The sequence below is a fragment of the Vitis riparia genome, chromosome 7, assembly GCF_004353265.1.
Source record: "Vitis riparia cultivar Riparia Gloire de Montpellier isolate 1030 chromosome 7, EGFV_Vit.rip_1.0, whole genome shotgun sequence".
In the NCBI taxonomy this organism is placed as follows: Eukaryota; Viridiplantae; Streptophyta; class Magnoliopsida; order Vitales; family Vitaceae; genus Vitis; species Vitis riparia.
Window position 1 is genome coordinate 4308449 of NC_048437.1, and position 24653 is coordinate 4333101.

The 24653-nt window shown below is 36.4% G+C and overlaps 3 protein-coding genes and 2 pseudogenes across 3 annotated transcripts; 1 reads left to right on the forward strand and 4 right to left on the reverse strand.

Moving 5' to 3' along the window:
• The first annotated feature begins 257 nt into the window (after positions 1 to 257).
• LOC117917232 lies at positions 258 to 569 on the forward strand. Its single transcript, XM_034833434.1, has one exon. It carries the CDS (start codon positions 258 to 260, stop codon positions 567 to 569), a length of 312 nt encoding a protein of 103 aa, XP_034689325.1.
• Positions 570 to 6491: 5922 nt separating this feature from the next.
• On the reverse strand, positions 6492 to 14112 carry LOC117917235 (annotated as a pseudogene).
• Positions 14113 to 14939: 827 nt separating this feature from the next.
• On the reverse strand, positions 14940 to 16528 carry LOC117917735 (protein ENHANCED PSEUDOMONAS SUSCEPTIBILITY 1-like). The gene has a single exon (XM_034834106.1). It carries the CDS (start codon positions 16435 to 16437, stop codon positions 15124 to 15126), a length of 1314 nt encoding a protein of 437 aa, XP_034689997.1. The 5' UTR covers positions 16438 to 16528; the 3' UTR covers positions 14940 to 15123.
• Positions 16529 to 19475: 2947 nt separating this feature from the next.
• On the reverse strand, positions 19476 to 21216 carry LOC117917467 (protein ENHANCED PSEUDOMONAS SUSCEPTIBILITY 1-like). Its single transcript, XM_034833755.1, has one exon. It carries the CDS (start codon positions 20953 to 20955, stop codon positions 19642 to 19644), a length of 1314 nt encoding a protein of 437 aa, XP_034689646.1. The 5' UTR covers positions 20956 to 21216; the 3' UTR covers positions 19476 to 19641.
• Positions 21217 to 22337: 1121 nt separating this feature from the next.
• Positions 22338 to 24115, reverse strand: LOC117917236 (annotated as a pseudogene).
• Positions 24116 to 24653: the final 538 nt, after the last annotated feature.

Consider the following 24653-nt stretch of genomic DNA (forward strand, 5'->3'; position numbering starts at 1 on the left):
ATGACATATAAAGTTTACCTTGTATGTTGTATGTCAGTCCAAAGATAGACATATTGCTTCGGTTTTATTGTCAATATTTATGAAGTGATTTTGTAAAAGAATACCAATTACAAGTTGATATTTTTGTCCAAAGATTGAATATTAATGTTTGTGCTAGGTGTCTTGTAATAGGCCCACATGCATATATATATGTTAAATTTTTATTTATTCATATATGTATGATATTTTTTTTGTGACTGATTGTGAGCTTTATTGGTATGGATTCAACATCTTCGTTATCTGCTAATGTTAATAACATTCATGTGCTTAATGACACAAACTTCAAGAAATGGAAGGAGCACGTTATAATTATGCTCGGGTGCATGGATTTGGACTATGCATTAAAAGAGGATCGCCCTACGGACCTTACTAGTTATAGTACTGCTGAGCAAAGGGCTGCTATGGAAAAATGGGAGCGATCCAATTGCATGAGTCTAATGATAATGAAACACTCAATTCCAGAAGCTATAAGGGGTGCAATACTTGAGAAGACTCGAACCAAGACATTCTTAGACCATATAGCAAACTGATTTGCTGCAAACGAAAAAGTTGAGACAAACACTATTCTTAGTAAGCTTGTCTCCATGCGGTACAAAGAGAAAGAGAATATAAGAGAGTACATAATGGAAATGTCCAATCTTGTGACTAGACTCAAGGCACTAAAGTTAGAGTTGTCAGAAGACATACTCGTGCACTTGGTCTTGATCTCTCTGCCTACACAATTTAGTCCATTCAAGATCAATTACAACACATAAAAAGAAAAATGGACTCTGAATGAGCTTATTGCTCAGTTTGCACAAGAGGAGGAGAGATTGAAACAAGAGAAAATAGAAAGTGCTCATTTGGCTTTGACATCTTAGGGATATGGTACCGGCAAGAAAAGAAAGAAGGACAATAAAGGAAAACAAACTGTCTTTTCTGGGACATCTAAGCAAAAGGTGCAAAAGAAACAAAATAAGGAGATCACTTGTTTCTTTTGCAAGAAGGATGGTCATATAAAGAAGACATGTACCAAATACACCGCTTGGTGTGAAAAGAAAAGTACACTTCTAAACTTTGTTTGTTCAGAAATTAATCTAGCTATAATGCATATTGACACTTGGTGGATAGATACGAGTGCAACTACTCACATAAGTGTCACGATGCAGGGTTGCCTAAGGAGCCGAATGTCAACTAATGATGAAAGATACATCTATTTGGGAAATGACAATAAGGCTATAGTGACGGTATTGGTTTTTTTAGATTACAATTAGATTTTGGTTGTACTTTGGATTTAAAGAAGACTTTTGTGGTATCGTCGTTTAAACAAAATTTAATTTATGTTTCATGTTTAGACAAATGTGGATATTATTGTTCATTAAGAAATTGAATGGGTAGTCTTTATCTAAATTTAAGTATTATTGGTACCGATAGTCTAACAGATAAGTTATACAAATTGAATATAAATGCCTCTAATGGTAATGAAACCTTACATTCAAGTAATTATGGCATTAAGCAAAAATTAACAAATGAGAATTCATCAATTTTATAGCACAGGTGTTTAGGTCATATTTCAAATCAATGTATTCAAAGGCTTATGTCAAAAGGAATTCTTGATCCACTTGATTTGTCAGACTTTCAAGTTTGTATAGAGTGTATTAAGGGTAAACAAACAACTGTGAAGAAAAAAAATGTCAATAGGTGTGGTGACGTCTTGGAATTGATACATACGAACATTTATGGTCCATTTCCTACCCATTCTTGGAATAGACAACAATATTTTATCACTTTCATTAACAATTACTCACGCTATGACTATCTTTATTTGATTTATAAGAATTCTTAGTTATTGGATGTGTTCAAGAATTTTAAAGCTGAAATTGAGAACCAACTAAGTAAGAAAATAAAAGCCGTTAGATCTGACCATGGAGGTGAATATTATGGTAGATATGACGGATCCGGTGAACAATGTCTAAGACCATTCGCCAAATATTTGATGGAGTATGGTATTGTTCCTCAGTACACCATGTTGGGGACTCCAAGCCAAAATGGTATAGCAGAGAGGCGAAACCATACTCTTAAGAATATGGTAAGAAGTATGATTAGTCATTCCACCTTATTAGAATCACTTTAGGGTGAAGTTGTCAAAACTACAGTTTGCATTTTGAATAGAGTCCCAAGCAAAGCAGTAGCCAAAACCCTATATGAGTTATGGACTAGCAAGAAACCTAAGCATTTGCATGTCTAGGGTTGTCCAGCTGAGGCTAGGCCTTACAAGCTAAATGAAAAGAAATTGGACTCCAGAACCGTGAGCTGCTACTTTGTAGGGTATTCTGAAAAGTCGAGAGGTTTCAAGTTTTATGACCCCTCAACTAGGCCTTTCTTTGAAACGAGCAATGCTAAGTTCGTTGAGGATGTTGAGTTAAGTGGAAGAGATTCATTAAGAAATGTGGTATTTGAAGATAAATCTGTTAGTATTCTTATTATTGCAATTGGACATGGTCATATTATGTTTGATGACACTATCCAAAATGTACAACCAATAACAGAGATTGTAGACATGCCTGAAATTCCTTCTACTCAAATTGTGGAACCAGTTCAAGTTCATGAAGAGGTAACTCAACAACCTCAAAAACCTCAAGTACAAGTGCCACTAAGGAGATCCACTAGAGAAAAGAGAATTACAATTTCAGATGATCATGTTGTATATCTCCGGGAACATGAGTTTGACATGGGTCTGGAAGATGATCCAATTTTAGTTAGTCAAGTCAAACAAAGTTCTGACTCTAAAAAGTGGATAGAAGCCATGAAGGATGAGATGAAATCAATGAAAGACAATGGTGTTTGGGACCTAGTAGAGTTGCCTAAATGTGTAAAACTGATTGGTTGTAAATGGATTTTTAAGGCCAAATGGGATTCAAAAGGCAACATTGTTAAGTATAAGGCATGCCTAGTCGCAAAAGGTTTCACTCAAAAGGAAGACATTGATTATAAGGAGACATTTTCACCGATTTCGTCAAATGACTCCTTTAAAATCATCATGGTACTTGTGGCTCATTATGATTTAGAGCTACATCAAATGAACGTTAAAACTGTGTTTCTTAATGGTAACATTGATGAGCCAATATACATGGTGCAACCATAGAACTTTGAGTCTAATGATTCAAAGCAACTTGTATGCAAATTAAAAAGGTCCATATATAGTTTAAAGCAGGCATCCCGACAATGGTACCGAAAGTTTGATCAAGTGATTACTTTATTTGGTTTTAAGGAGAACACAGTTGATCAATGTATATATCTCAAGTTCAGTGGGAGCAAATTCATTATCTTGTTGTTATATGTAGATGATATTCTACTTGCAAGTAGTGATGTTGAACTTTTAAATGAAACCAAGCGATTTCTATCCAATAAATTTGACATGAAGGATCTTGGTAATGCATCTTTTGTGTTGGATATACAGATCTATATGGATTGTTCAAGAGGTATACTTGGGCTATCACAAAAGTCCTACATTGATAAGGTGCTAAGTAGGTTTGGCATGAGCAATTGTGCACTAGGAGACACACCTATGTCAAAAGGCGATAAATTTAGTTAGCACCAATGTCCGAGAAATGAACTTGAGAGGAAAGATATGGAGATGTTTCCCTATGCCTTGGCAATAGGAAGTCTCATGTATGCACAAGTTTTTACGCATCCGAATATTGCGTACATTGTTGGAATGTTGGGCAGATATTTGAGTAACGCAAGTATGGATCACTGGAAAAAGGCGAAACGGGTTATGCAATATTTACAAAGAACTAAAGATTATATGTTCACATATCGAAGATCCAATCATTTAGAGATAGTGGGATATTCGGACTCCAGTTTCGCGAGATGTCTTGACAACAAGAGATCCACTTCAAGCTACATCTTCATGTTGGATGGGGAGCAGTTTCTTGGAAAAGTGTTAAACAAACACTTATTGTTTCTTCCACTATGGAGGTAGAATTCATAGCTTGCTACGAGGCATCTAACCATGGGATATGGTTGTGGAATTTTATCACTGAGTTGCGAATTGTTGATGAGATTGAGAAACCATTGAGAATCAATTGTGATAATAAGGCCAAATAATTGCATTCTAAGAACAACCAAAGTTTATCAAAGTCTAAACACATTGACATCAAGTTCTTGGTTGTAAAAGAAAGAGTTCAGAGTCTTCAAGTATCAATTGAACACATAAGCACAAACTCCATGATTGCTGATCCGCTCACTAAGGGTTTGCCATCTAAAGTATATCATGAGCATATCACACATATGGGTATTGTACATATTAATGATGTGCTAGTATAGTGAGAGTTTGTATTTGTGTTTTGCATTTGTTTTCTTGATGTATTGTTATGTTTATGTTATCTATACAAACTTTAGTTTTAAAGACTATTGTGTTTGAATACTTTGAATTGAAATGATGACTTTCAAAAGCAATTTAGCATTAAGTGTTGAAAGTGGAATTTGACTATTTTTAGTCATAAAGTAGGACCAATTGGAAATAGACATATTAAAGATCACATTTTATGTCATTTCCATGCTACACATCCATACTTGATCCATGTTGCTAATTTTGTTAATGTTATGATCATTGATGAGTCTAGTTATAATTATAATTAACGAAGACCACTTTAATCCTATGTTAGCATAATTAGTAGACCGTGTTGTTTAAGGGTATTTGGATAGGATAGCAAAGATGAGCTCAATAAAGTATTATCATGAACATTGTTCAGTAATATATGTGGTCCAAGTGGGAGATTGTTAGAATAACTATGGACTCACACATTTTAACCATAGTTGCTACGTGAGAACGACTTAGGGTTTTTTTCCCAAGATTGGCAGAAGTTGGTAGCTTCTACTTCAGTAATGGTAGAAATCATCTTGTTCATCTATCAATCCCTATGACCCAGACCTAGCTCTAGTAGCTCACCTGCTTTCATTGTCACATTCCCGCCCTGAATTGTAGCCCCAAAATATTGTTGAGGCAATGATGGATGAACCCTTGGTCTCATATCTATTGGGAAAATATAGTAGTCTCTTGATCCTCTGGAAGACACCTGTTACGAATTATCGATCGCCAAAGATGAGTCAACAACGCTCGCAAAGAGGAATTTCAGTTGATGCCTATTTATGTTTTTCCTTTTGCTTTCAAAGCTTCAATTATTTATTTATTTATTTATTTATTTTTGTGAAGTGGAAAACCCTTTGTTGGGTCGGTAATGAAGGGGGGCTACCAAAGACTAGTGTTGACTGAGGAATTCGTAGGGTGAACTGAGTATGAGGCACAAACCAACACTTGGAAACACAAGATAGGAATATCCTATAAGATATTGTTTTGATCAACTCAACTTATGTTTATTGAGTTCAATAATATATATAGGTGTTTTACAAATTCAAAATATACCTACAACTGATACAAATAGTTATCTATTAAAATGCTAATTCAAAAATAAAACAAATTCAAATACAAATAAACTTGTTATAAAAAAAAATGTAGTGAAATAACATATATATGAAATATATTGATATTATTCTAATATTTTAGGCAAATAAGTAGATGCCTCAATACGCCCCCTCAAGATGGTAGACTGATGGACACCGATCTTGACCTGTAGTCGAGCAGAAGATAACAGTTTGATTAGTGCATGAATTAATTGATCAGTGGAAGAAACATAAAACACGCAGTTCATCGTCTTGAACTTTGTGACGAACAAAGTGGAAGTCGATGGCAATGTGTTTCATGCGCGAGTGAAAAACTAGGTTGGCACAAAGATATGTCACCCCCACATTGTCACAATAGAAGGGGAGATTTAATCCAAAGTACTTCGGTTGCAGTAGAAGCTACAACACGATATTTTGCTTCCGTTGAGGATCGAGCCATAGACTTTTGTTTCTTGGAGGACCAAGAGATGATAATAGTTCTAAGAAAAATAACATGAGCACTTGTGGAAGATCAATCATTAGGATTGCCAACCCAATCAGCATCTGAGTAAGCATGAAGGTGAAATGGAAAATCTTATGAAGAAGAAGGCCATGGTGCAATGTTCCTACTAGATACTGTAGAAGGCGTTTCACTACCATCTAATGAGTTGAGGTCGGATGATGCATGAACTGAGATAATTTGTTGACAGAGAAAGCTATGTCAGGTCGAGTAAGAGACAAGTATTGTAAGCCGCCAACAATTGATCAATTTTCAGTAGGATCTTTCAAGGTAGTACCATAATGTAACTTGGGAATTTGAGAAGTGGACATGGGAGAGTGAACGGATTTTGCATCTTACATCTTAGTCTTCTCCAATAGATTTTGAATATACTTTGTTTGTGACAAAAATAAACCGCTTAGAGTAGGAACAACTTCAACACTAAGAAAGAAAGATAGAGTGCCAAGATCCTTAATTAATGGAGAATTTATTGGCCAATTGAGAAATAACATTTGTAAGAAAGTCATCATTATTCCCTATTAAAATTAAATCATCAACATAAACAAGGAGATAAGCAGTTAGGCCAGACTTATTATAAATAAACAATGATGTATCGTCACAAGAGTTAACAAATCCCATAGAGATGACAAATTGGTGAAGCTCATGGTACCAAGCACAGGGGGCTTGTTTAAGACCATAGAGTGCTTTTCGGAGCTTACACACATGAGATGGGTGTTGTTGGTCAGAAAAACCAGGAGGTTGAACCATGAAGACATTTTCAGTAAGATACCCATGCAGGAAGGCATTATTTACATTTAGTTGGCGAAAAGACCACCTGAAAGAGATTGCCAAAGCAAGAATAAGACAAATTGTAGCGGGCTTAACCATAAGACCAAATGTCTCATGATAATTTATACCAAGACACTGATGAAACCCTTTGGCGACAAGTCAAGCCTTAAAACAATCAATGGAGTCATAAGGTTTTCTCTTGATACGAAAGACCCACTTACAACCCACAAGATTTTGATCAACGATGCAAGGTACGAGATCCCAAGTACCATTATGGAGTAGAGCATCAAATTCTTCTGACATTGTTTGACGTCAACAAGGGTCCTTAAGGGCCTGGAAGACACATGTGGGCTTAGTGATGGGTTCGATATGGGTAGTGGAAAATATGGTAAGCTTTGTGGATGGTTTAATAATGTTGTTTTTGGCACGAGTGATCATAGAGTGGCAATTAAGGAGATTAACACGAGGAATTGATGGTGGATTCAAAGCCGGAAGTGGTAGAAGTGCAAGTGGTGGAGAATGAGATACAGTAAGTTGACATGGATATGGATTAGGAACACAAAAACAAGGCATTTGAACAACAATATTAGGAGAGCTCAGAAAAAGGGAAACCTATGAAACCTCTATTGCCATTACTCGCTTGTGTTTCCAAATAGGGAACCGAGTTACCAGAAGAAGGAGATGCCAAAGAGATGGTCAATGGAGGAGTACCAGTTGGAGCAGGATAGATAAATTGGGTGAAAATCCGAACTCTATGAATGAGAAATATGGATGACGATTGGATGTGGCAAATGGAAAGATAGATTCGACAAATCTGACATGACGAGATGTGTAGGTTTTATGAGTGGTGGGATCAAAACAGATGTAGGCACTTTGAGAAAGTGAATAGCTAATGAATACACACGGTTTGGACTTGGACTCAAGTTTATGAGAATTATAAGGACGTAACCATGGATAACACAAGCAAAGGCTTCAAGCCAAAATGACAAGGACATAGAAGCATGGTGTAACAAAGTGAGGCATGTCTCAACTATATGCCGATGACGACACTCTGAGTATCCATTGTGTTCAGGAGTATGAGAAGGAGTGGTGAAGTGAGAGACACCATGATGAGCAAAAAAAATTGATATTCCTCACAATTGTTTGTGTATAGGTGGATAATTTGTTTGTTAAATTTTTTTTCCACAAGCAATTTGAAATGAATAAAAACATCTAAAACATCATACTTGAGATAAAACTAGATATATTTTGTAAAATGGTCAACGAAAATAACATAATATTTATTACCATTGAAAGATTCCACAGAAGAGCACCATACATCAGAATAAAGAAGCTAAAGAGGAGAAGTCCTAGTTAGTGATGATGCAAAAAAATGAAGCTTATGGCTTTTATTACAGTGACAAAAGTTGTAAGAAAAGTTCTTAATACGAGTAGAAGATAAGTGAATGAGTTGAGACGACACAAGGTGACTAAGAACTTTAGCAGAAGGATGACCGAGATGACGATGCCAATTAGAAGTAGATGCTTTAATAGAAGCAAAGATGAGTAATGGTTTGGATTTCTCATGGACGGTCGACCACTTGTACACTCCATCCTTAGAATTACTGATCAAAAGCGTTGCCCCTGTTCGAAGATCCTTTATAAGAAAAGAGCGAGGTAAGAACTCGATAAAACATTATTAGTTAAGCAAAATTGAGAAACATAAATTAGGTTGCATTTCATAGAGGGCACACAAAGAACATCATGTAAAAGAAATGAGTGAGGGGAGGATTGAAGAGTAAAAGAACCCGTGTGAGTGATGGGGAGACCAGTGTCATCACCAATCATGATATCATTATGACCAGTGGAATCATAGTGGAGAAAGAGATTTTGTAAGTCACTTGTCACGTGATGAGAGGCACCATAATCCAACAACCAGTCAATAGAAAAATAAGCAGTCAGGAAGGCAAAATGTGCTTGGGGAGTTGTTGACCAAGCAGATAGGGACGGATGAGTAGTCCAGGGTATATGCTTGTAGGTAAAACATCGTTTGGCAGAGTGGCCTAGAAAACCACAAAGCTGACAAAACCCCCGATAAAGTTTAGGAGGTTGTCGTGATTGGTAAGGACTAGCAGGAAGGTGAGGGTTATTGGAGGAAGAGTTATGACGATAAGAATTGGGCTTATTATTATGATGTGGGGAAGAGTTGGGATTCTTGGTAGTCAAATAAGTAGAGGCTAGAGTTAATAATTTCTTATCCTGGTCTTGTTTCAATTGGGTTTCATAAGTGATAAGCTTCTCATGAAGTTCATCGAAGGAAATAAGGGTTTCTCTAGCTTTGATTGCAAAATCAAGTGAAGAATATTTGTCACAAAGACCACATAATTTTGAGAATGAGCTCGTCAATATCGTAGGCGACATTCGTGAGGAAAAACTCATCATTGCACATTTTAATGAGTTGCATATACTCTGTAATGGTTGTCTCATCCTTGTGCAGATTGTCCAGGATTCCCTTGAGAGACATGATACGACCTCGAGATGGCTTTGCATAAGTGTTGAAGAGAGTGCGGTCCAAGCAGCTTGATTGTTGTATGCTTCGATGCCATATAAGATATTGTTTTTTATCAACTCAACTTTCTTCAAATTGATAAATGGTAGTTTTTTCATTAATTTTTTCTCATTCGTTCATGTACAGAGTATATATAGAGGGTAATCGTCATTCTAAGAATGGGAAAGAATGATACAAGGAAAGAATGATATAAGGAAATAACAACTAATATCCTAATATCTCAATATTCATAATATCTCAATATTCCTAATATCTCAATTTTCCTAATATCTAAACATTCCTAATATCTCAACACTAAATGATATAAGGAAAGCATTCCTAATATCTCAATACTCCCCCTCAAGTTGGTGCATAGATGTCACATATGTCCAACTTGTCTAAAAATTTTGAGAACACTTGACTTGAGACAACTTTGGTAAGGATATCAACCAATTGATTTTCTGATCGAATCTTAGGCAATTCCACAATCTTATCATCCAACTTTTCCTTAATGAAGAATCTATCCACCTCGACATGCTTTGTACGATCATGTTGTACTGGATTATGAGCAATGCCACATGCGGCTTTATTGTCACAAAACAATCGGATTGGTTGCCTAGATAGGTAACCTAAATCCTGTAAGAGGAGTCTTAGCCATAATGCCTCACAAAGTGCTAGAGTCATACCTCTAAATTCCGCTTCTGCACTTGAACGGGCGACGACATTCTGCTTCTTACTTTTCCATGTCACAAGATTACCACCTACAAAGGTAAAGTAACCAAATGTAGATCGCCTGTCATCCATTGCACCGACCCAATCAGCATCAGTATATACTTCTATACTCTGATGATCAACATTTTTAATGAACAAAATTCTCTTCCCAGGAGCATTATTCAAATACCTCAAAATACGCATGACTGCATTCATATGTTGCTCTCTAGGATTATGCATGTATTGACTCACTACACTCAATGCATAAGCAAGATTTGGTCTTGTATGAGCTAAGTACATTAATCTCCCCACAAGTCTCTGGTATCTTCCCTTATCGGTTGATACTTAATTAGGCTTAACACACAATTTCAGACCTTTTTCTATTGGTGTATTAACAGGTTGACATCCCGACATTCCAGTCTCCTGTAAAAGATCTAAGACATATTTTCTTTGAGACAGAAAAATTCCTTCATTTGATTGAGAAACTTCAATCTCAAGAAAGTATTTCAGAGGACCTAGATCTTTCATTTCGAATTCTTTATATAGATGATTTTGTAGAGCTTTGCTTTCTTCAGGATCATTTCCTGTAACTACCATGTCATCCATATATACGATGAGTGTTGTAATCTTACCATGTTGTTTTTTCAGGAACAAAGTGTGATCTGAATTACTTTGACGATAGCCAAAAGCTTTCATTGACTTTGTGAACCTTCCAAACCAAGCTCTCGAGGATTGCTTCAACCCATACATTGACTTTTTCAATTTGCACACCTTCTGACATTGCTTTTCTGACACCATGCATCCTGGTAGAAGATCCATGTATACTTCTTTAGATAACTTGCCATGCAGAAAGACATTTTTCACATCGAACTGTTGTAATGGCCAATCTAGGTTTGCAGCTAAAGATAGTAATACTCGAACTATGTTGATCTTAGCTACAGGTGCAAATGTCTCTATGTAGTCAATTCCATAAGTTTGAGTGTACCCTTTTGCTACCAGTTTTGCTTTAAATCGTTCAATACTACCATCTACCTTGTACTTCATAGTATAGATCCAACGATACCCAACTGGCTTCTTTCCTGGTGGACATTCTACGAGTTCCCATGTTTCATTCTTCTGCAATGATTTCATCTCATCATTCATGGTTGCTTTCCACCTTGGATCAGTTAAGGCTTCCTGCACACTGTTAGGAATAGCTACAGTAGATAATTTATTTACAAATGACTTATTTGATTCAGACAAACCATGGTTAGACACATAGTTGCTCATGGGATATTTGACTTTGGTAGACAATTCAGGTTCATATGTGGGTTTAGGAATACCTCTATTATGATGGTGTGGTAACCGTTTCATGAATGGATCAGGTTCCAAATTAAGAACACCCTCAGCAGACGACGATTGGTTTGGTATTTCAGTGAAGACATCTTCGGACCCAAATTGTTGACCACTCATATCCAACTCACCCGCTTCCTAGTTCACTAGTTCAGATTGTCCAGATTCATCTTCCTCATAGATATGATAATCATAATCGAGAGTCTGAATTTCCTTATGGTACTCCCCCTAAAGTTCAGACTCAGATGAAAAATACATCGAATCTTCATGAAACACCACATCCATTGTAATAAACATTCGTCGAGTTGGAGGATGGTAACATCGATATCCTTTTTTGTGCAATGCATATCCAACAAACACACATTGCAATGCATGGGAAGTTAACTTAGTGCGTTGGTGTTTGTGTAGATGCACAAATGTCATGCAACCAAAAACACGAGGAGGTAGATTTGGGACGGTTGGGGCAACTATGGCATTAGTAAGAGCTTGGAGAAGTGTTTGGAAGTTAATTGGGCTAGAAGGTACCCGATTGATAAAGTATGTGGCAGATGTGATTGCTTCTCCCAAATAAGATATCGGTATTTTTGCTGCTATCAAGGAAGCACGAACAACCTCTAACAAGTGCCGATTTTTCCGTTCAGCGACTCCATTTTGCTGGGGGGTATTGGAACAAGTAATCTGATGAATGATGTCATGTTCTTCCAAATACTTTTGAAGATCAGAACTATGATATTCTCCACCATTATCACTACGCAAAACCCGAACCTTTGCATTGTACCGAGTTTCAATCATTTTATGAAAATTTTGAAACAACATGTTCACTTCATCTTTGGTCTTCATCAAGCATAACCATGTCATTCTGGTACAATCATCAATAAAAGTAACAAACCAACGTGAGCCACTCAAAGTTGGGACTTTGGATGGGCCCCAAACATCAAAATGTATAACCATAAAAGGAAGCGGACTTTTATTCAAAATTAATGGAAACGAAGCACGATGACTTTTAGCCAATTCACAAATATCACAACGGAAACCAGAAATATCACTCTTTGCAAACAAACTAGGAAACAATTTTTTCAAATAACGAAAGGAAGCATGTCCCAAACGTCGATGCCACAACCAAATTTCAGACTTTTTCTTCTCCTCCTCAGATCCATCTGCCATCAAGGCTTGTTGCAACTTATTTGAATCCTTTGAGTGCAAGTCCAAGTAATAGAGTTTTCTCCGCTTAATACCACAACCAATCGTCTATCTTGTTTGGATGTCCTTAATCACACAAAATTCAGGCTAAAAAATGACAATACAAGATAAGACTGCGGTAATTTAAGAAACTGACAAAAGATTATAATTTAGAGATGGAACAACTAAAACAGAAGCCAAATTCAAAGTATCAATAAGAGTTAAGGGTCCTTCCCCAATAACTAGGGTTGTGTTACCATTGGCTGTGGAAACAATTTCTTGTGAGGAAGGTCTAAGGGGTGAAACCTGTCTAGAATCAAAAGTCATATGATCTGTAGCACTAGAATCAATTATCCATGCACTATTAATAACAGGTGTAAAAGTATTTAAAAACTTACCACCATGATCTGTAGCGGCTACCAATGCACAGGCTTTCTCAACAACATTAGGCTTTGTTTTTATTTCGGCAACAGTTGCAGTCGAGGTTTTCTTGGAATCTTTCTTCCGTTGGTCACGATTATTATCATTAATAACAAAGTGGTGATAGCCTAAACATGATCTAAAGGTCCATGGTTCAAACCCTCGGTTCCTCATTGTTTTCCTGGTCATACCAAGAGTCGTTGCTTTGAAATTGTGGGATATCCAGACTGGTGGGATCAGTCTTATTGCAGTGAGTGCATTTGAAGGTTGACTTATCAATATTAAGGCTTGTCTTAGGATGGTTGATCGTTGTCGGACTACTATAGCGACAAAATATCCAGGATTTCAATTCCATGGCTCTGATACCATCTTCAAATTGATAAATGATAGTTTTTTCATTAATTTTTTCTCATTCGTTCATGTACAGAGTATATATAGAGGGTAATCGTCATTCTAAAAATGGAAAAGAATGATACAAAGAAAGAATGATGTAAGGAAATAACAACTAATATCTTAATATCTCAACTTTCCTAATATCTCAATATTCCTAATATCTCAACTTTTCTAATATCTAAACATTTCTAATATCTCAACACTAAATGATATAAGGAAAGCATTCCTAATATCTCAACAAACTTATCTGTTTATTGAGTTCAATAATATATATAGGTGTTTTACAAATTCAAAATAAACGTACATTTTGAAGAAATGCTGGAAGGAAGTTCTATCTGACACCACTTGATTCATGGTGCAACCAACGAAGATGCCGTCCACCAGCTCCGTCACTTGCACCGTAAGCAGCGGCTGGGAAATGCCATGGAAGCTCCGAGTTTCATGAAGTGGGAAAAATGAAGACATGATCCTAGGAACGTAGACAGGATCAAGGATATCCCCCACGGTGACGCCATCGGCAGCTGCGTGGATAAACTGAACTCCGGCGCCATTACAGTTGATAAAGAAACAAGTGGTATTGTCGTCGTTTACGGTGGTGCCAAGGCGGGCGACGAGTGGATAGAACAAGTCGAGTGCGAGAGAGGGAGGTTTTCAAGTGATCTATGATGCTATGCTCTTGTGGGGGTGTAGGCTTGCGAAAGAGAAGACCCGTTTGGATGGGAGCAGGCAGAAGATACTGGAGCTCCCATGGATTCAACTCGATCCTCTTAGTTGACTCGCTCGGATTCACACCATTCATATTCACGAAATTACTTTCATATATTTTAGGCATCAGTCTTTGGAGTGGAAACGAAATTTAACAACATTTATAGAAGCGTTTTAGATACATACTTGTTAATAATTAGTTTTTTAAACAGTTTTTATTTTTATTTTTTGAAAAATAAATTTTAATTTGATAGCTAAAATATAAAAAATAATTTTTTGTCTTATTATCGTAAAATTGTTGTAATTCAATTTTTTAAATATTTTTTTAATAAATTTTGCTTTTTTTCAAAATAACAAAAATATTTTAAAAATAATTTTTTATTAAACATACTCTTTAAGCTAGAAAAAATATTTATAATTTATAAAACAAAAACCATTTTCAATTGAGTGCATAAGGCATATCTATTGATATATGGACACCAAAAAAATTGGTAGGGATTCAAAAAATATTAAAACCCCTTAATATCAGTCTATCTAAATGTTACTATGATATGTTTCAAATATATATATTGTATATAGATGTAAATAGTAGGGGTTTAGTATAAATATCCCTTAGTCATTATTAATTTCAAATTTTATCTATTATTTACCTTTTTTATTATTATATTTAATTTAAATTATAAATTAAGCTCCCATGGAGTCTACTCAATTCTGGTAGTTATTGGCTCCTTCATCTTAGCCGGTCTAATCGAAGTCGTAGAGATGATGCGAATTTCTGCCATTTATCTTCTCCAACCCAAACTTAATTCTCCGTCACAGATTTTTTATAGCTTTCAAGAACATCCATGTCCACACCTTACCCGTTACCCACCCATTTATTTATCCTTGATCCGGACTTGCAACATATTGAATCCAAATAGGTTGTTCAACATTTTTTTAATCCCAAGTCTAATATTTAATAATGACCATAAATATCAACACAGAGTTGCATAATCATTTAAATGTAAATGGATGGGAACAATCAAAACAAACTCCATTATTGTAGAATCAAAGATGGTCTCTGAAGCCACGTCCTGAGATCAGTCGTATACAAAGAACTTTAAGATCAAACGGTGACAGCTTCCATGAACTCGGCATCCTCCATCATAGCCTCAAAGGTTTTAGGAAACAGGCAAGCTTCAATATCAATGCTTCCTTCGTCTGCTCCCTGAAAAAGGGTGGTCTTCCCATAAGGCTTGTTCCCACCTCCACTTCTAACCGCAATTGGTCTTCCCCAACCAAAATCAGTACCGTACACATTGAATCGTGGCGAACTGCTCGCGAACAAAGAATTGTTGATTATTAAATTTATATCTGAAAGGGGCTGCGGGTTTTTCATCCAGGATTCCAAGAAATTGGTGGCTTCTAATGCAGTATAGGCAGCGAACATCTTATTCATCTGCCAAGCCGCATGACCCAGACCGCGCTCTAGTAGCTCACCTGCTTTCATCGTTACGATTCCGGACTGAGCTGCAGCCCCAAAATATTGTTGGGGCAATGGTGGACGCATCCTTGGTCTCATACCTATTAGAAATGCATACCAGCTCTCTTGATCCTCTGGGAAACGCCTACTGCGAGTTACGGATCGCCAGAGAAGGGCCAACAGGGCTTGCAAAGAGGAAATTTGGTCGGTGCCCATTTCTGCATTAGCTCTTGCTTTCAGGACTGCAATTTTTTCTTTTGTGAAATGAAAAACCCTTTCTTGGACTGGTGGTGAAGGGGGAAAATTAGTAAAGGCTAGCATTGACTGAGGAATTGGTATGGGGTAATGGGCATCGTCAAGAAACCAGCGATCGAGAACAGGAGAAAGGGTTATTTCATTGGAACCCCGAGAGATTTCCGACCATGAATTGAAGAAATGCCAGAAGGAAGCGCCGTCTGCAATTGAGTGATTGATAGTACAGCCAATAAAGATGCCATCAACAAGCTCAGTCACTTGCACTCCAAGGAGTGGCTGGGAAACGCCTTCGGAGTTGCGAACCCCATTGAGTGGAAAAAAGGAGTGGACGATTCGAGGAACGTAGACAGACTCAAGTATGTCGGCCACGGTGACACAATCGGCAGCTGCATGGACAAACTGAGCTCCGGCACCATTGCAGTTGATGAAGAAGTAAGTGGTATTGTCGTCGTTTACGGTGGTGCCAAGGCGGCCGGCAAGTGGATAGAACAGATCTAGAGTGCGAGAGAGGGAGGTTTTCAAGTGATCTATGACACTATTCTCTTGTGGTGGGGGTGTAGGCTTGCGAAAGAGAAGACCCTTTTGGATGGGACCGTGGGGAAGAAACTGTAGCTCCCATGGAGTCAACTCAATTCTCGTGGTTGGCTCCTTTGTACTCACCGGTCCGACCAAAGTGGTAGAGATGATGCTGATTTCTGCCATTTTTTCTTCTTTGCTTCAAGCTTAATTCTCCATGACATGATTTTAGAGCTTTCAGGCCTTAACATCCATCTCCTCGTTCACCCATTTACCCAGTCTTTTTCTGACTTCAGTGATGGTGGGGCCTGATGTCTCTTATTCACTTGTGAATCTGTGATGGGTCTTGTTTGTTTTAACTTTTAACTTTTAACTTTTTCCGAGTTTTTGAGAAAAATAAAAAATCCATCAACTACATCTTCAACCCTACGTTCTACTAAAGTAATTCTCAAATTATTACCGTCACCTCGCATCTAATCTGTCACCCATGAATGAAAAATGTGTAGAGAAATAAAAGGAAAAAAATAATTAAAAAAATAAAAAAATTATTTTTATATATTATTTTAAATTCATTTAATTAAACTGTTTTTTAACTAATTTAATTATATTTTATATTTTTAATCATAAAACTAAAAAATATATGTTGTCAACCAAATATAGCACAAAATTATAAATTGATTTGTTTTGTATTTTTATTTTCAAAGTCCATTGACATTCATATTACATTTTAAGCAGTGCTCCTCAAGCATCTATTTTTTGGTAAATATGATTTATTTTTTAATTTTGTAAAACATTTTATACAAGTTATTTTGCTCTTCATTCTCTTGTTAGTTGTCATCCAAGCTTTCTAATGTCTTTTTTTTCTTAACTTTCCCACCAAGGAATCCAAAAAATTCCAAGGTCACTTTAATGATTCCACCAAATATGTGGAATAGAAAGAGTCCACCAAATAACACATCCCACATGTTTAGACATTTGAGAGCAAATGGGTTAAAATGCATATCATCCTTGTCACTTATATTCATTGTTTTATACCCTTTTAGCCCATTAGTTTACTAGTAAGTGAACACGTAGTATGTGTATGATGATTATTGTTTTTGTAATTTAATCATTTTTTCAATATTACATGCATAGAGATCTTCAAATATTTTTCTTTTAAATAATAAAATTAGTATATAAAAACTAAAATTAATATACATTTTTATTCCTTACAATTATTTAATTTTCATTTAATGACTATTTCAACTAAATTGTTTAGTGGTGATGAAGATTTAGTTTTATTATTTTAAATTTTTTTGATCAATTAATAAATAATATTAACAAATATCAAATATATTATCTAATAATATTTTATTACATAGATAAATTAAAATTTATTATGGTAATGTTAGAAATGTAGATTTTAATATTTAAAAATTATTTTTATATTTCTCATATTTTAAATGAAATAATATATAATATAATTAAAATAATAATAAATAAATAATAATATAAAGATTAGGTTTTGACGGCTTTTCATAAACTCAATTAATACCAACTCTAGTATTTTTTTTTTTAAAAAAATACTTTTTAAGACTAAGATAGTATTTGTATTTTAATTATATAAAAAATGTTAAAATATTTAATTTTTATATTCAGATAAAATTAAGATTTTAATATTACTTAAAATAAACTTATTATTAATAAATTCAATCTAATTATATCGGTTGAAATTAACTAAATATTTTACAATAAAATATTGGTGTAGCCCGTAGGCTTGAGAAATAGAAGACCATGTTGGATGGAACCAACGTCACCAACCAGAACGAACTGAAGGTCCCATGAACTTGACTCAATCCTTTTAGTTGATTCCTTCAAACTTGCCGCTACAACTGTAGCTGTGGAGATGAATCGAAAAGTTATCGGTTCATGGTTCACTAGTCGGACCGGCAGTCGAACTGCAGTTGAACCAATGACGTCATAAATATATATTTTATTGTTTTATATATTATAAAAAATTAATAAATTCGTAAATTTTGACAGCATCTACCAACGATAGGGAGGGGTACTAGTTGGAGCCGCCTTCCAATGCCGACTTTGTCGGTTAACAACAACAAGGAGCTTTGCCGACTTCCAATATCGTGTGAAACTGGGAAGAGCTTCGCTTGCTTCCAAAGCCGCAGGTTGCTGGCTTGTAACGACTGCCCGTGGACACCGTCTGGGTGTCACAGGCCGCCGCACATCGGGGGCAGGCGGAGCAGCACGTCGACAACTGCTGCGAGGGGAGGACTGAGGCGGCGAGGGTTTCCAGTTTCCAGACTTTCAGGCAGCCTATATACCTTCCAAAATAGCGTCGTTTTGATGCTATGTAAAAAAAATAAATAAATTAATTGAATCGCTCGGTTTGACCCCAGTTTGAAGTATTCCGATCCAATTGGCCGGTTCGGACCGGAACCGTGGCCAGTCCAGTCCGGTTTTCAAACCATTGGTTTTATTTGTTGTCTATTTAAAAATATTTTAAAATACATATATTTTTAACAATTAATTTATATTTAACAAATTAATAAATTTATAAAAATATCTCACCTTTATAAACCCATAATGTTATACATAAATTTAAAATATTCATTTGTTCAACCTACTAAGTTCTAAAATAAAAATATGTCATATAAAATAATAACATATATTATTATTAAATAAAAATACATAAATGTATAATTTAAATTTTATGTAATTGGGTGTGGGTTGTCTGTTCCAAATTAAGTCAAAATAATTGGATCTATTAAACTTTTTTTTATTAAATTTAATTTAAATTAGCAATTAAGCTCCCTTGGAGTCAACTTAATTATGTTAGTCAATTATGATTATAAGTTTAAATTTAAATCATTTTGAAATATTTTTAATTGAAATGTTTTTTTATAAATATTTTTTAAATAACCATTTATCAAATGAGATTTCCTTTAATTATTATAAATGTTAACTTTATATTTTTGGTGATACCAAATGTTAAAAGAACATAATATATATAACAAATTTAAATTTTTCACACTTAAACATTTAGAAAAATTGATTGTTTAATTTAGTATTAGGTTCAAACCGCCTCTTCATAATTTGCATATTTGTTTCTCCCTTTTATTTATCCTTTCTCCCCCGTGGACTTGCAACATATTGAATCCATGTCGGTTGTTCAACATCTTTTTTAATCCAAATCTAATATTTAATGGACCAATAGGCTGAAGCCTTAATAGATAAAAACTAACAACCAGTTTTATTATAAATATAAACATAGGGTTGCACAATCATTTAAATGTAAATGGATGGGAACAATCAAAATAAACTCCATTACTGTAGAATCAAAGCTAGCCTTTGAAGCCACGTCCTGAGATTAGTTGTAAACAAAGAACTTTAAAATCAAACAGTAACAGCTTCCATGAACTCGGCATCCTCCATCAGAGCCTCAAAGGTTTCAGGAAACAGGCAAGCTTCAATATCAATGCTTCCTTCGTCTGCTCCCGGAAAAAGGGTGGTCTTCCCATAAGGCTTGTTCCCACCTCCACTTCTAACCGCAATTGGTCTTCCCCAACCAAAATCAGTACCGTACACATTGAATCGTGGCGAACCGCTCATGCACAAAGAATTGTTGATTATAAAATTTATAACTGGAAAGGGCATCGGGTTTTTTATCCAGGATTCCAAGAAATTGGTGGCTTCTAATGCAGTATTGGCAGCGACCATCTTATTCATCTGCCAAGCCGCATGACCCAGACCGCGCTCCAGTAGCTCACCTGCTTTCATCGTTACGATTCCGGACTGAGCTGCAGCCCCAAAATATTGTTGGGGCAATGGTGGACGCATCCTTGGTCTCATACCTATTATAAATGCATACCAGCTCTCTTGATCCTCTGGGAAAGGCCTACTGCGAGTTACGGATCGCCAGAGAAGGGCCAACAGGGCTTGCAAAGAGGAAATTTGGTCGGTGCCCATTTCTGCATTAGCTCTTGCTTTCAGGACTGCAATTTTTTCCTTTGTGAAATGAAAAACCCTTTCTTGGACTGGTGGTGAAGGGGGAAAATTAGTAAAGGCTAGCATTAACTGAGGAATTGGTATGGGGTAATGGGCATCGTCAAGAAACCAGCGATCGAGAACAGGAGAAAGGGTTATTTCATTGGAACCCCGAGAGATTTCCGACCATGAATTGAAGAAATGCCAGAAGGAAGCGCCGTCTGCAATTGAGTGATTGATAGTACAGCCAATAAAGATGCCATCAACAAGCTCAGTCACTTGCACTCCCAGGAGTGGCTGGGAAACGCCTTCGGAGTTGCGAACCCCATTGAGTGGGAAAAAGGAGTGGACGATTCGAGGAACGTAGACAGACTCAAGTATGTCGGCCACGGTGACACTATCGGCAGCTGCATGGACAAACTGAGCTCCGGCGCCATTGCAGTTGATGAAGAAGTAAGTGGTATTGTCGTCGTTTACGGTGGTGCCAAGGCGGCCGGCAAGTGGATAGAACAGATCTAGAGTGCGAGAGAGGGAGGTTTTCAAGTGATCTATGACACTACTCTCTTGTGGTGGGGGCGTAGGCTTGAGAAAGAGAAGACCCTTTTGGATGGGACCGACGGGAAGAAACTGTAGCTCCCATGGAGTCAACTCAATTCTCGTGGTTGGCTCCTTTGTACTCACCGGTCCGACCAAAGTGGTAGAGATGATGCTGATTTCTGCCATTTTTTCTTCTTTGCTTCAAGCTTAATTCTCCATGACATGATTTTAGAGCTTTCAGGCCTTAACATCCATCTCCGCGTTCACCCATTTACCCAATCTTTTTCTGATTTCAGTGATTGTGGGCATGGAGCAACTGATGCTTTGTCTCACTACCTCCGGCGGCCACTAAAGTAATTCTCAAATTATTACCGGCACCTCGCATCTAAATGACCTAAGAACGTGTATGTTTACCTCGAAAATACCCATAAGGCACCTTGTTCCGTCATCATCGGGTCAAAGGTACAAGGGTCTGACAACTACCATATAAAATATCAAAGCCATTAACTACCCAACAATATTTTGGAACGCAATTCATTACCTATACCAATCGAATCAATCAACTACCAAAAAAATGCTATCAAGTATCAACCATATCACCACACCATTAATGGCAATGGTTCACTGAATGACAATTAAAGCCACACAATTATTATGGTATCATCAACAATAATTTAGATAATAAGATATTTAGCCGACACACAACTAGATCACGTTGTTGGCTTTTGTACGCTGGAGTGATAGCGAACCATTTAAAACCACATCCTGCATCTCGTGGACGGTGGACCACGTTGTCCGCCTTGATATTCCAGCCAGTCACAAGAGGAGGGTGAAAAAGTAAGAAAAAAAACATAATTAAGTGGGAAATAGATTTTAAGTTAAAATAAAGAGGAACAATAAATAAAATATATATATATATATATATATATATATATATATATATATGCCCAAAATGAATAAATTATTTTTATATATTATTTTAAATTTATTTAATTAAATTTTTAACTAATTTAATAATATTTAATTTGATTTTATATTTTTAATAATAAAACTAAAATATATATATTTTTCATATCTTATTTTTTCCTTGATACTTTCGTGAACCATATATATATAGCACAAAATTATAAATTGATTTATTTTGTATTCTTAACAAGAAAAAGTGTCTATTCTTATCTCAATCCCAAAAATAAAAACAAGAAAAAGAAAAAAAAAGAAAAGAATAAAAGGTCCCTTTGTTTATATTTTTTAAACTTCTTTCTAAATTAAAAAATAGAAAAAGAAAACCCTTTGTGTTAAAATTGATTAAAAATAAATAAATAAATAAATTACATATATTATTTTAAAAAATAATATGAATGATAAATATACATGATTTTTTTTTTCTATTTTCAATATATTTTTCATATTTAAATATTATTTATGTTTTATTTGATAAAATTTGAAATTTTTGTAAATTTAGATAAGAGATGAAAGAAATAAATATTATTGATTTTAAATTTTAATAATATATAACATCTAACACGGTTGAACCACTTATTCAACTCTTGAACCGTGATAGAATTTTTGTTATAAATATTTGACTACCATTCCTGTACACCGATTTTAATGCTTTGGTTAAAAACATTGAAATGTAGTCAAGGGTGGAAAATGAGAATGGATGTCAAGGCTCCAAAAACCCAAACCCTTCGATTCTAAACATCGAAATCAAATGGTGACAGCATCCATGAACTCTGCATCTTCCATCATAACTTCCAAGGTCTCCGGCGATATGCAAGCTTCAATGTCAATACTTCCTTCTTCAGCCCCTTGAAAAACGGTGGTCTTCCCCATCACGTTTACTGCCACGTCCGCTTCTAACCGCAACTGGCCTTCCCCAACCATAATCAGTACCGTAGACGTTGAATCGCGGCGAACTGCTCGTCACGAGAACATCACCGATCATTGCCTTCAAAGGTATGACCAGCTTAGGGTTCTTCGCCCAAGATTCGAAGAAGTTGGTGGCTTCTACTTCAGTAAAGGTAGAAATCATCTTGTTCATCTGCCAAGCCGTATGACCCAGACCCAGCTCCAGTAGCTCACCTGCTTTCATTGTCACGTTCCCGCCCAGAACTGCAACCCCAAAATATTGTTGAGGCAATGGTGGATGCACCCTTGGCCTCATATCTATTGGGATTATATACTTAGTCTCTTGATCCTCTGGAAGGCGCCTGTTACGAATTACCGATACCCAAAGATGGGCCAACAGCGCTTGCAAAGAGGAAATTCGGTTGGTGCCCATTTCTGTATTAGCTTTTGCTTTCAACACTGCAATTTGTTCTTTTGTGAAATGGAAAACTCTTTCTTGGGTTGGTGATGAAGGGACCTTACCAAAGACTAGTGCTGACTGAGGAATTCGTATGGGGAAATGGGTACGAGGCACAAGCCAATGCTTGAAAACAGGAGATAGGAATATCTTGTCGGAACCCCGAGAGATTTCGGACCACGAATTGAAGAAATGCCAGAAGGAAGTTCCATCCGCGACCACATGATTCATGGTGCAACCAATAAAGATGCCGTCCACCAGCTCCGTCACTTGTACTGCAAGCAACGGCTCCGAAACGCCATGGTAGTTCTGAGTTTCATTAAGTGGAAAAAAGGAAGACACGATCCTAGGAACGTAGACAGAATTAAGGATATCCCCGACGGTCAAAGTTTTGAAAACTATATATATATATATATATATATATTTAATGGGAGTTTTTTTTTAAATAATTAAATTAAAAATAAAATTTTGAAAATGAATCTTTGGCATCAAAAGTTGGAAAAACTAAGAAAATGATAAAAATAGGAATGGCCTCGCAACAGGCGTGTACTTGAGAAAAGCATACAAATAAATAATAACAATAAAAAAAAAGGCCACAAACCCATACAAACCCATTTTCCCATCAAGCTAATCCACGTGGGGCCTTAGATGCAAGTGAATGAACTCCTTTTCCCGTGTGACTCACTAAATCTATTTGCAACAACCTTTGCCAATCTTCTGCCACCCACAATGGTCAACAGCAACGCAAATAATTGGATTATAAAGGATTCAAGGCTTTTTTTTTTCTTTTGCACCATCAAAGTCATATCTTCCCTCATGAGGATCATCTGCACCTCCAACTGATAGCGGTTCATACACTCTTAAAGATGATACAAATGTCTGCCACAAAGGTCCCCCAACAACCTTAAAGTCTATTTCCGTGAGGCTTGGGAAAATCTGGTCAAACTTATTCAAACACTTTAAAACCTCCATTCTAATGCTCCAATCATCAGGATTTTCAGACTGCGCCGGGGGCCCTAAGATGGTAGAGAACTGATCCATCCATGTTCTAAGCATTAGTATCATCAAAATTACTGGTTTCTGTCTCATATACACCAGCCATCACACCCAACAAGGAAGTGCAAGCATAAACTATTAAAAATGCTTTTGTGAGCAAAGGTTCGTCATAAATCTGAGGAAACGAAACAATTGTATGTGAGCATGGGAACAAAACAGGCGCTAGTTTTGGCACTACTGTGTCATCCAAATCCCCAAAAAGGAGTGTCAAGCATCTCAGAGCTCCATGCATCCGGACATTCTCCAGATGATCTTCTTCCCAAGCTGCCCACAATTCTTTATGTCTCAGGTTCTTCTTATTTCCCGGGCAAAGCTTGTTCTCCAGAATCCTTCTCGGCTCAAGCAAGTCTCATCTCTGGATGTCTTCGGCTGGTTTACTTCTTCAGCCAAAACAACCTCTACAAAACATCTCTCAAAACCCAATACGTCCCTTTTGACCCTGATAGATCTCTGTGGGAGTGTGCAGCCAGACTTGGATATGCCTTTTCACAGCCATTGCATTGAGCAAGGCTTAGAAACAAAT